The sequence below is a fragment of the Erigeron canadensis genome, chromosome 1 (genome assembly GCF_010389155.1).
Source record: "Erigeron canadensis isolate Cc75 chromosome 1, C_canadensis_v1, whole genome shotgun sequence".
NCBI classification, from domain to species: Eukaryota; Viridiplantae; Streptophyta; class Magnoliopsida; order Asterales; family Asteraceae; genus Erigeron; species Erigeron canadensis.
The window spans coordinates 5395749-5408842 of record NC_057761.1 but is presented as its reverse complement, the minus strand read 5'-3'; the positions used below and the strand labels follow the sequence as shown (position 1 = coordinate 5408842).

General features: G+C 33.2%; 1 protein-coding gene across 1 annotated transcript; it reads right to left on the bottom strand.

Annotated features, from left to right (window-relative positions):
• Positions 1 to 7163: 7163 nt before the first annotated feature.
• On the bottom strand, positions 7164 to 8273 carry LOC122597334. The gene is made up of 2 exons (XM_043769963.1): positions 7923 to 8273; positions 7164 to 7838 (listed from the first exon to the last, which is right to left on the bottom strand). Exons 1-2 carry the CDS (start codon positions 8271 to 8273, stop codon positions 7164 to 7166), a joined length of 1026 nt encoding a protein of 341 aa, XP_043625898.1.
• Between the last annotated feature and the right edge of the window lie 4821 nt (positions 8274 to 13094).

Genomic DNA, 13094 nt, shown 5'->3' with positions numbered 1-13094 from the left:
TTATTTTTTTCCATATTTTATTTTTTTTAAAAAGCAAAGCTTTACTCTTAATCTATTATACACAATCCTGTTCATCGCCATTTTGCTACAACGGGTAGGTATGTTTCAAACATATACAGACTAGGGCCTAATTTATGTATGGGCAATTAATGCTCAGGTGCTAGCCATTATGTTGTTTACATCGGTAAGTCATCATTAATCCCGGTTAATATTGTGTTAGCATTACATCAAAAAAATTCCTCTAACCAATAATCTACGACACCCTCAAAAGTCAATACCACTAGTTTGAAATCCAGCATTTATTTAAACAAGACTAAGTATCCGTGCATTGCGGTGGTTATATGGTTGGGGTAATAGGTTTTAGAGTATGATAGATAATAAGAGGTGATGGGTCATAGATTGTGATAGTCAAATGCCTTAACAATCCAGGCTCCGCCATCGGATTTAAAAATTCGTCGAAAGTATATCGAATGACATCTCTAATGAAAGAACATAAAATTTTAAGAACACCTATATAATTATTATAATTTATCGATGTACGGTTTTTGAGATAAAATATTTTGAATGAATTAGAGGAATAAAATGATTCAGGGATAATAGAATACGAATGTAACCACTTATGACAAAATAGTTATGTAATGTAGTAACCTACTCAGGTGGCTATGTAATGTATGCACCTATGTTTTTTTTGGCTATACTATGTAAGAACCTTTTTATTTAGGTCAATCAATGTAAGGATCTATGTATTTTTTTTGCTATACTACGTAAGGTTCGTACATATTTTACATAGTATAGCCAAAAAAAACATTGGTGCACACATTATATAGCCACCTGAGTAGGTTACTATATTAGATAACCATTTTATCATAGGTGGTTACATTCGTATGCCATTATCCCAATGATTTATCAAGGAGAGAAAATAAATGAGTAGTTGAGATTTAGTATTAATGTTGAATGTTGAAAAATTGAAAGTTCAAAAGTGTATTTGCTTTATGATATACTAGATTAAACCCGCACGTTGTGCGGAGAACATAAATAATATATACAATAACTAATAGTTACATCATTGTTCAAATTTTATGATAATATAAAAAACTGTCCGATTAAGAAATAAGGCAAACAATAAAATTATAGCTTGTGAATATATGATACGTCAAATATATTAGAGCATGACTAATGAAACATAAATATTTATAAATTATGAAAAACGTTTTTATTATATATATATTTCTTATATATAATATAATAAATACTTTTAGGAAAATAAATATAATATAATAAACAATCTCATTTGATTATAATTGGATTGATGATTATGATTAAAACTATTGATTAAGAACATACATGGCAACATAAATATAACAAATTAAATGAAAAAATGACAACTAATTAAAAATCTAAAGTAGCAAAAAACTAAAAATGTCACATAAAAAAAAACATATTATTTCTTAGTCATATAAAGATATTTTAAATTTTGATTATGTATACGTACTTTGAAAATGTCAAACTAATATGTACGTGTATTTTGAAAATCAAAAGACTAAAATCATACATGTCATTATTTTATAATTGTCAGCAAAAAACTATTATCTCTTCATTTTATAGAAAGATCCACCATATATGGCTGATCACTAAGAAATAACCGACTTGTCAATTAATATATAAATATAAAATATAAAAGATAGATATGATTTATGTAAATATAATAATATATAAATATAATATATGGATGGAAAATCTTATACAAATATACCAATGATATAAATATAAAGAATATTTAGCCGACTTGTTATCTTTTTTCTTTTTCTTTTTTTTCTTTTACTTTTTAATTTTTTTGTTAGTAATTAATGATGATTAGGATATAGAATAATTTTTAAAAAAATGCTTAAAAGTAGAAAATTAATGTAAGTATGACAAATAAGAAAAAAATCCTACATGACATTCTTTTATAGTTGCAAACTAATCAAAAAATTATCCTCTCTTAGTTATATAGAGAGAAGTATAGATATAGATATTACAAAAAATAATAATAATAATAAAAAACCATTGCATTACTTTCTCGTTTTCACGATCACAAATAAACATGACCGGTCGACCATGACTCTTCGAGTCCCTCACAATAGTGTGAGGCTCGTGGTCTAAGTTAAAACGAGTCTATAGATCACGGGCCAAAAACTAGGCATTGTGGATTCTCTAACCTTGTTATTCTCAACGTGCCAAGAAAAATGGACTATTCAAAGCCACAAACTAAACTATTTTTTGCGTATTCTGGCTTGTACAATTGATGTGTATGGGGCATAAAGCATAGAGTGTGGTGAGTTTGCTGGCCGGTACATGTCATAAATGTCCAACTAAAATTAGAAAAACATATAGTGATGTGGATAAGAAGGCTTGGGATTTAAGCATAAGAAAAGCGAGTGTAGTTCTTAAATCATAACCACTGATTTAGAAATTACATATTAGGTAGAGTCCCCACCCCACCCATAACTAAGGTTCACCAACTCCTTGATTAGTGGGCATATATATTACGACCAGTGAATTAGTACAGTACTTGATTACTCTAAACATTAACATTATCCACTGAAATATACGCATCATTCTAACAATATTTTATTCCAATATAATATGTTTTATATTTTTTATCTACATATCTGTTGAGTCACAAATGATATATTGTCGCTGTATATTAGTTAAAAATTCTATGTCATAATCATTGAAAAGGTCATTACACGTATTATGTTTACTCACTTTGTTATTCCTTGAATTACAAAAATTGGTAAAAGTATCACCTAGTTTGATTAATTTACTACAATTATGAATCAGATGTTTACACAATTTGTTAAACAATTTGTAAGGCAGAAACAACAACTTACCTTAAATTAAAGGCGTAAGTAATTCAATTGGACACCTTTTTTTCTAGCTTCTATTTGATTTTTACGTAATTAGATGAAAGCAAAAGTGTAATGTAAACTAGCATTTTCACCTTTATTTTTCCTTTGATTCTCATTTTAATTCTCATTCTCATTCTCGATCAATATATACATTCGTTGAGCCATGGACGGAGCTACTATAGGGCAGTAGTGGCAGCTGCCTCCACTCTAATTTTGGTACAATATAATTTTTTAAAATTTAAATGATATATTTATAATTCTTTTCCTAAAAAAAACAAAAAACTAAATAGGAAATACATGCAAATGTTAAATCCGTTGACCGTTGTTATAAGTTTATTCTTTGAAAGTCATAAATTATCGAAACATTAATGTTGCGAGAAATCTCTCCATAGACAGAATAAAAAACTTGAGTTGTTTTAATTTTTAATCGAAAGAATGAGTAAAGGTTAAAGAAAAAGTTTTATTTGTTTAAGGAAAGGTTAAATATTAGATATATTTTTTGGCTTTCTTGCATTATGATTGAATATGATTTCATTCAACAAGACCTTGTCCGACGCGTGCGACCTTTATTTTCAAAATAAACTGGCATTTTTAAATATGAGTGTTACACCCGATGTGGGGGACGGAATTATTTTAAGGGTCAATTTTTTTAAAATCTCAAATACGACTCTTATATATATAACAAACAACTTTTAAATATGTCCCCTCACGTAAAACTTTCTAGTTCCATCTCTGCATTGAGCGCTTATTTTCCTGGTAAGGTAGGATGCAGTGATGCACCATTTTGGCGTATTACCATGCAATTATCTTCAATTTTTAGTAAAGCATTTGAATTACAATTTTCAAATCATGTGACAATCTCTTTAACATATTACACACCTAATTACTAACAAACATGGTCCAACAAAAATAGCGTTAATGAATTACATTAATTTACAAACGCTTAAAATAATTATTTTACTCCATTATATATCATAATCTACACTATTTACCGTCACCATGCAAGTCATTTCCGTTTTCATCATTGTCACTTTATAGTACGAACGTCCATCAACACTGCTTGTTTTCAGCTTAGATAATGATAGATTCATAACAAAAATTAGTCGTATATAACAAATACAAACATACCATTATATGTTATATACAAATGTCTAAGGCATGAACATATTATTACCCTTTCGTCTCTCAAACTTAAATTTTTTCATATATATACATTAACACCATTTTGTAAATTCTTTTTAACTATATAGTAGTTTTCTCAATACAACTACTATTAAAATTATCCACACTTTTAGTTATAAAAATTTGTCACGCTTTTATGTGTGTAAAACTATATTAAACTAAAATTTGGTAGAAATTTATCAACAATAAAAAATGTGTGGTATTAAGAATCCAAAATTTAAATGTGGACTTTTATATTTAATTTGTCACACAAATTTTATCCACACTAACTATAATAATTAGTATGGACAAAATTTGTGTGACAAATTAAATATGAAAAAGTCCACATTAAAATTTTGGATTCTTAATACCTCACATTTTTTAGTATTAATAAATTTCTATACAGTTTTGGTTGAATATAGTTTTACACGTGAGAATGTGACAAACTTTTATATTGTAATTTGTTTACATTAAGTATAAATATGGATAATTGTAATATATTAAGTAATGTCTACCATTTTAATAGAATGTGCTAACCTTTTTAATATAAATCATATAGATACATGGAACATCAAAAATATACTGAAAGTACTAGCTAGTCATTTCGGGTTCAATCCGGGTTAACTTATAAACGTTTTACAAATAAACTGAATTATACTTGGGTAGCTTTAAAATATGTTATCATGTTAAACTGTATAATAACAACGTTAAATAAATTGAAAATTTGTGATAAGTTATTATGTAAATAACGAAACTAAACCGAAACAAAACTTGTGTAGCTGTGGACACATGTTGAAACACATACGGGTGGTAAAAACAAAAGAGTAAAACATATCTTAAAAGACACCATAGTTTTCGGCTTATTATAACGAAAAGGGAGTGATATTCCTACAACATAATTTTGTCATCTACAATAAAGATACAAACTTTATTGCGCAGGGTACAACTGTCTTGTAGGAATATCATTTCCCAAATTAAGGTGCTAAAAATCTTACATAATAGTGTGGGCATTTAATAAAAATTTATATTAATAAGATATATTTAAAAAAGGAAGGATATTTTAAAATTTAAGATTAAAAATTTACGTTATAACGTGAGCATTTAATAAAATTTTATCTTAATAAGATATAGTTAAAAAAGGAAGGATATTTTAAAGTTTAAATTAACAAGTATGATGATGTCATAATTAATTACAAGAATGTATGAGAGTACATAATTTTTAAAAATTTTATGTCATCACAATTATATTTTATTTATTTAATAGATCTTTAAATAGATATATAAGGTCAAATGATTTGTTTTAATATTAAAAAAGGGTATTGTAAGGACCCAAACCTTTTTAATCAAAATCGAATAATTTTTTTTTTTATCAGTACCCACTGTGGCGCAGTGAGACAAAACACCTCCACTGCGGCGCAATAGAAAATCCCGACAACAATTTATCAAATGCCCACTACGGCGCAGTGAGCTAGGAAAGACTCCCACTGTGGCGTAGTGGGACTACCTGCAGAAGAGCTTTAATCAAAACCTCATTTATTTCCTGCACTTTGACTCAAAAATAGGTTCAACCAAAATACCATTTTACTTCAAAACCTTTCAAAGACTAAACCAAAAGTATTTAAGACATAAAAACATCATTACATTAAGATTTTCCATTTACACAAGATTTACAATCCACATTATCAACAAGTGGGTCAATTACCCAACTTGGATAATTTATTAAGTCATTCACAAATTTTATCAAAAGCTTACATATCCATCGCAACCACCAAATCTCCAGAATTTTACCAAAATTAAATTTACCAAAAGGAATTGTATCAAGAGCCAACATGTACCAAAGGGATCATCTACCCAAGTTACCCAAAATGGCAACCTCGAGTTGGCAAGAACTTCCAACTTGAACTTCACTCAGTCACTTCTTTGCTCTTGTTACTACCAACGCTTATAAAAGAGTTAGACAACTAAAAGGTAAGCTACGCTTAGTGAATGCATACACATACAATCATAATCATGCTACCTTAACATTGTGCATCAAGCACCACATAAAGCCTAGCAAGCTAGCCATTTCATTCATAACAAACATCACACATACATCTTCTTCACAAATTTTAAGTTGATGGTACCCTGATCGAAGATCAATCTTCGAGTAATAAGAACTCCTTGAAGTTGATCAGAAAGATCATCAATACGAGGCAAAGGGTACTTGTTTTTGATAGTAACCTTATTGAGCTCACGGTAATCAATGCACATCCGTAAACTACCATCCTTCTTCTTAACAAACAAGACGGGGGCACCCCATGGTGAACTACTTGGGCGAATAAAACCCTTATCAAGTAGTACTTTGGAGTTGATCCATCATTTCTCGCATTTCGATTGGAGCGAGACGATATGGAGCCTTGGCAATAGGTGTAGCACCCGGAATGAGATCATCGGGGAAAACCCGGTAGACCCGGTAGATCCGGTAGATCATCGGGGAAAACATCTACAAACTCAGGAGGAAGACCCGGTAGATCATCGGGGAAAACCCGGTAGATCATCGGGGAAAACATCTACAAACTCGTTCACGACAGGAATTTCATATATCAATTTAGATTCCTTATTGGAATCAACAACATGAGCAAGAAAAGCTTTGCACCCTCGAGAGATAAGTCGACGAGCTCGAGCATAGGTGCATAAAGGTAATGAGTCTTGGTTTCTTTCACCGTAAATAACCATATTCCTACCGCTAGGAGCCTTAAGATGAACACTTTTGTTGGTGCAACAAATATTTGCCTTATGTTGGCCAAGCCAATCCATACCCAAAATCACGTCAAATTCCCCCAAACCCATAGGAATAAGGTTTGCTTTGAAATTTTCGAAATTTAAGGTTAAGCTACAACCTAAATATACACTTTTAAGCACATAAGTTTGATCACCTGCTACTTCCACCAGCAAAGGAGATTCAAGAGAAGACAATTGTAAATGAATGCATTTAGTGAATCGAGTAGCAACAAAGGAACGATTTGTTGTGGAATCAAATAAAATGTTAGCGGGTGTGTCATGAACTAGAAAGGTACCTGACACAACATCGGGGGACTCTTTAGCTTGAGCTACCAAAATTTGAAATGATCTTCACCTAGGATTCCCTACTTGTTTCGCTAACTTTCTTTCATTTGCTTTTCTTACTTCGGCTTGCCTTTCTTCTTCCGACAACAATGGGCAAGCACTCTTCATGTGCCCTTCATTGAAGCACTTGAAACATACGGTAGGCTTGCTAAGAGGGAACTTACAATCTCGGCTAATGTGACCCAGTTGGCCACAATTGAAGCATCCTTTCTTAGATGGTGAGAGACATACTCCAGAATGATGTTTCCCACAATTATTGCAAGTGGGAATGTTTCTTCTATTTGAATTACCCCCCGAACTTCCACTAGGCCGAAACTTCTTGTTTGGAGAGTTACCTTGTTCCGCCTTTTTCTTCGAAGACTCATCATCCGGCATGCCTTGTTCAACCTCATGCCATCTTGCCACATCCACTAGTTGGGTAAACGATTCAATTTGAAGTAGAGTAATCTTTTCTCGAATACTCTTGGGAAGCTTGCGATAGAAATGCTCCTTCAAATACTCCGGACAAAATTGAGCTTTGTCTAGAAATTTTACCCGGAATTCATTCACATTTAAGGTGCCTTGCGAGTCATTCAAAAACTCACTCCTAAGCCTAGTCACATCGGCTTCGGATCGAAATTCTTTGAAAAAGGCCACCTTAAAATCAGCCCACTCCATCTTCACCGTCGCATCCTCTCCTATCTTCACTATTACACCATCCCATCATACAAGGTCTTGTCTTCTGGTGGAGTTTTTGTGATGCGAAAAGCTCCCTCAAATAGTTACCTTGTTGTATTTGGGAGGGTTAACAATAGTGAAACTCTTAAGATCATAAGGCTTTTCATTCTTAGGCTTCGGTTGTTCTTCAGCATTTTGTGCTTCCGGTACTTTCTCTTTAGGAAAGCGTTTATCAAATACTTCCTGTACCGCGAAGGCCACTTCTTCTCTTATTTTGGTTGCGATAGAATCGCTCATCGCTCCTTCGAGAGTCTCATTTAGTTTCTTAACAATGAACGGAGATAAATTCTCCAAGGCTTTCCCTATCTGTTCACTAATGAAGTCACAACTTAAATCTTCATTCATCACACTCTTATTTCTATCGCGACTTGACCCATCTTCGTCTTGAGATGAATCCATACTACAAAATCTAAGAGACCAATAAATATCGCATTTCATTCATTACATAACCTCTAATACCCCCAAACCTTCATATTCGATCATTTCCATATTTAGTAAGTTCAATTTAAAACATAATAGCTTATGACTGATAATAGGCCGACTCTATTATAATCATAAACTATTTCATTTTAAATCAATCTTACGAAATACTTCAACTTTCAAACATGAACAATCCAATACCTAAGGTCAAGGTCAATTTCCTATGGTTCAAGTCTAGGCATCTTAACCTAAAGATCAAATACCTAAATACCTTGAACCATGGTTCTGATACCAAAAATGTAAGGACCCAATCCTTTTTAATCAAAATCGAATAATTTTTTTTTATCAGTACCCACTGCGGCGCAGTGAGGCAAAACACCTCCACTGCGGCGTAGTGAGGCAAAACATCTCCACTGCGGCGCAGTGGAAAATCCCGACAATAATTTATCAAATGCCCACTGCGGCGCAGTGAGCTAGGACGGACTCCCACTACGGCGTAGTGGTACTACCTGCAGAAGAGCTTTGATCAAAACCTCATTTTTTTCCTGCACTTTGACTCAAAAATAGGTTCAACCAAAATACCATTTCACTTCAAAACCTTTCAAAGACTAAACCAAAAGTATTCAAGACATATAAAAACATCATTACATTAAGATTTGCCATTTATACAAGATTTACAATCCACATTGATCAACAAGTGGGTCAATTACCCAACTTGGATAATTTGTCAAGTCATTCGCAAGTTTATCAAAAGCTTACATATCCATCGCAACCACCAAATTTCCAAAATTTTACCAAAATTAAATTAACCAAAAGGAATTGTATCAAGAGCCAACATGTACCAAAGGGATCATCTACCCAAGTTACCCAAAATGGCAACCTCGAATTGGCAAGAACTTCCAAGTTGAACTTCACTCAGTCACTTCTTTGCTCTTGTTACTACCAACGCCTATAAAAGAGTTAGACAACTAAAAGGTAAGCTATGCTTAGTGAATGCATACACATACAATCATAATTATGCTACCTTGACATTGTACATCAAGCACCATATAAAGCCTAGTAAGCTAGCCATTTCATTCATAACAAACATCACACATTGATGTGACCAATTTATACCCATCGCCCACATCATTATTGGTCATTTTATTATGTATTGTAAGTCGAATTTGTGTGCATTTGGTGCGTTTATGTGTTTGTTATACATGCATGTGACTGCGCCTTAGTAGGATATACCTTGTCCACTGCCCCGCAGTCCAATCCCACGAAAAGGTTGTGAACAAACCCCACTGCGCCGAAGTGGGAATGGCAAGAGAAAGACTGCGCCGCAGTCATGACAAGGGATAAGGAAGCCGAAGAAAAGGACTGCGCCGCAGTGGAGGTATCCATTGCCACTGCGCCGCAGTCACTTAAAAGTCAAAGTCAAACCCAGGTCACTGCGCCGCAGTGACGGAAGGCCAATCCCACTGCGCCGCAGTGAGAGCACGGGATCTGAAGTCCTGGGACGTTTTCTGCATCAGATTTTGAAGAGTATAAATAGATAACAAATTAGCCCTATTTTTCCAGCTTATCAAAAATCTTTCTAGGAGTTGTTCTACAAGGGTTCTTCAATCTCCAAGCAAGTTTTTCTTAGGCGGATTCATTGAAGATTCACGAGCACCCATCTAGATCGTATCTACTTTTATTGTCTTGCAATTTCAATTTATCAAACGATTGGTACATCATGTTTCTCTTCCATTTTAATTATTATTTTGAATTGATCATGAGTAGCTAAACGTTTAATCATCCACCTTGATGAAACTAGATGAATGATGTGATTGCAATATTTTTAATTCAAATGGGTTTATTTAATTATCGTTATTCCGTGATCTTGATGATTTAATTCTTTTTATTATTTAATATGATATTGGTTGCATATAAATTCTTCGTTGGTGGTACCAGTTGAATATATGTGTGATTTTAAAACGGTTACTTGTCTATGAGTAATTATCACTAGTTCATGGTATGATAGTGAATATCATTTTAAGAAAAGAGTAATTTTGTCAACGTGATTCATAGCGGTTGGTGGTACCACGTTATTGTCACATAGGTGCAATTGATAATTCTATAATCAATAAAACTAATTGTTGGAAAAGTTGTCTTAGCTTTGGTGGTACCGGCTTGGGTAATTTAACTAGCAACTTAGGTGATTCGGTAATTTGTTCACGGTTGGTGGTACCACGTGAGCACCTTAATCTTGTCACGATTATCTTTAAACTCAAACGAATTTGGTCTTAATTAAATGCAATCACATTTGAATTCAAGGTGGATGACTTTTATCAATATTGTCTGAAGTTCTTTTTACTTTTATGCAAATTGTCTTTCAAATTCATTTTTAATTTTATTGTCAAAAGGATTTTCGAAGCAACACCCGTTTTCCAAACCATTTCATCAAACAACTAGTCAATACAATCCTTGAAAACGAACACGGTCTTACCTCTTAGCTTTATCACAAACGGTCGGGTCCACTGCCCGATAGTGCGTAATAGTGAGTTTTTAGGTAATTCTAGTTTTAAAAATTTAAGGCTCAATTTTGCACATCAAGTTTTTGGTTTGTGACACGGAGTCGACTAACTTGTTTCAAAACGAAATGTGTCCTTATTTCGGTATGTGCTCTCATTTTTCTATGATTGCTTACCCCAATTTACCTTTGTTTGACCGAATATGGACATTGAGGGTATTGTCCATCTTAAGTGTGGGGGGTGGCAAATAGGTTTAAGCTACCGGGTTTATCGTTTTTGTTGTTTTGCCATTGAGATTTCTACCGGTTTTGTTGATGTGTCCCTCTCATAGGCCTTTGGATTCTATCTAAAGGTAGGAGTCTCCATTTCGAGCTCTTCACTGTGATGTGCGTGTTTAAAACTGGTGCTTTCAATTTGGCGGGATGATAGAAGTTGATATGATTTTTTTAAAAAAAACCTGAGTTGAACTTGTCCTTGTGGTAAATTGCTTTTGTCACTTAATTTATAATTTAATAAGCAATTTTACTACAAAATCTTTCCTTGACAAAATTTTTTATTGGCGAAGTGTGTTCTGAACGGTTATTTGTGAGATTTCATCATTTCATATATATCCAAAACACCCAATTGTGAGATTTCATCATTTCATATATAGTTGTGTCAGGTGACGGTTTTGGTTTGATTGCCTCGTAAATACGTCCCTCTCTTAGGTTCTTGGATTTATTTGGGAGTAAGGGTTTCTGTTTTTATGCCCTGCACTAGGATGTGCATGTTTGAGGTATTTCTAAGCCATTTCCGAGTTCTTTTCTCGATAAGAGTATATCAGTGATGTGTTGATTCTAGAACTTGGCCTGGTGATCGTGACGAGTACATCGGATGACGAATTGACATTTAGGTTTGACCATATTTTTTCTTTCTTTCTTTTCACTTTTCTTTTGTATATTCATACCTCTACTATACAAAACCTTATACATATACTTATATATACACTCATTTTTCCTTTCTTTGTATACCTTAGTTCAATTATACATTTATACATCCCTTTTAACTTTACCTTTACCTTTGTACAAATCCACTAATATATGTAAACTTCGCTTAATTATACCTTACTATACCGATAGTCTAATCTAGGGGGCCATTGATTGTCATTGGTTTGTTTGGATGGTTTGGGAGAGCTTCAGTGGATTAATTAGTAGAATATTCTTGTCTAGGAGAATACGTTAATGGGTTAAGTTATTGAGGGTTGTCTTTGATTGTTCAAACAAAGAAAGTGAAGAGTTAAAGACATGTTTATCATTGTAAGAGGGTATCCACTAGTAGAGTAAAAATGGTTCAAAAAGAATAAAAATTATGAAAAACAGAAAAATTTTAAAAAAAGAGAAAAAGAACTTAGGCTACTATTGGGTCTTCCTCATTTTTAAATGTCTAGAAAGTTTGTTGTATCATTATAATGAAAGACTTTGTAGATTGTAAGTTGTTTGAAGTTGATACACCATAATGGTATCGGTTTTGCTTGGTACTTTGGAGGTGTGTTCGCGGGATGACATCTTATGGGTTGGTGGTTTGTTGGCAATCAATGGTATGTACATTTCTCATACATATACTATATACTTGTGATTATCACCTTTCACTTACTACCCATATTTCCCATACTTCCTCGTAAATATTCATATATACACAACCTTAGTTTAATTATACAACCGACCTGATGCCGATTTTGACGATGTACTTGGTGCTTGCGCCGTGTTGGTGGAGCATCGGTCCTAGTTCAAGCCTATGGTAAAAGAGTATACATCACGAGTGAGCTATGAGTGATTCTTCATATATTCAACCCCGAAAGTAAGTTTGTTGGAGTATAATGATATTGATAGCATCGTTTGTTTCATTTATGCTTATTTGAGTTATCGTGGCTTGTGGATTGTTCAGGTATTGTCAAACATTTTGGGTTTTCATTTAAGATTAAAACTGCTTGACCCGCCTTTTGTCATTTGACATGCTTGGTGTTGCTTCTTTTTGATACTCGTCACTTGTTTTGATAGCTTATTTGTCAAGGATTACTTTTACTTAAATTCTGGATTTGCTTGAGGACAAGCAAAGCTCAAGTGTGGGGGGATTTGATGTGACCAATTTATACCCATCGCCCACATCATTATTGGCCATTTTATTATGTATTGTAAGTCGAATTTGTGTGCATTTGCCGAGTTTATGTGTTTGTTAGTGTTTTCAGGCTCTAAACAGGTTACGCGTTCATTTTATACATTTTTGGAAGATTTATTGGCTTAGAAGTTGATTTGTATTACCGAGA

What these genes read in the sequence shown, in the direction of transcription:
- LOC122597334 (XM_043769963.1), bottom strand. Translation starts at nt 8,273, where the DNA reads ATGGATTCATCTCAAGACGAAGATGGGTCAAGTCGCGATAGAAATAAG. An exon ending in ACCCTCCCAAATACAACAAG is followed by an intron (nt 7,839 to 7,922) that starts GTAACTATTTGA and finishes GTAATAGTGAAG; the next exon opens with ATAGGAGAGGATGCGACGGT.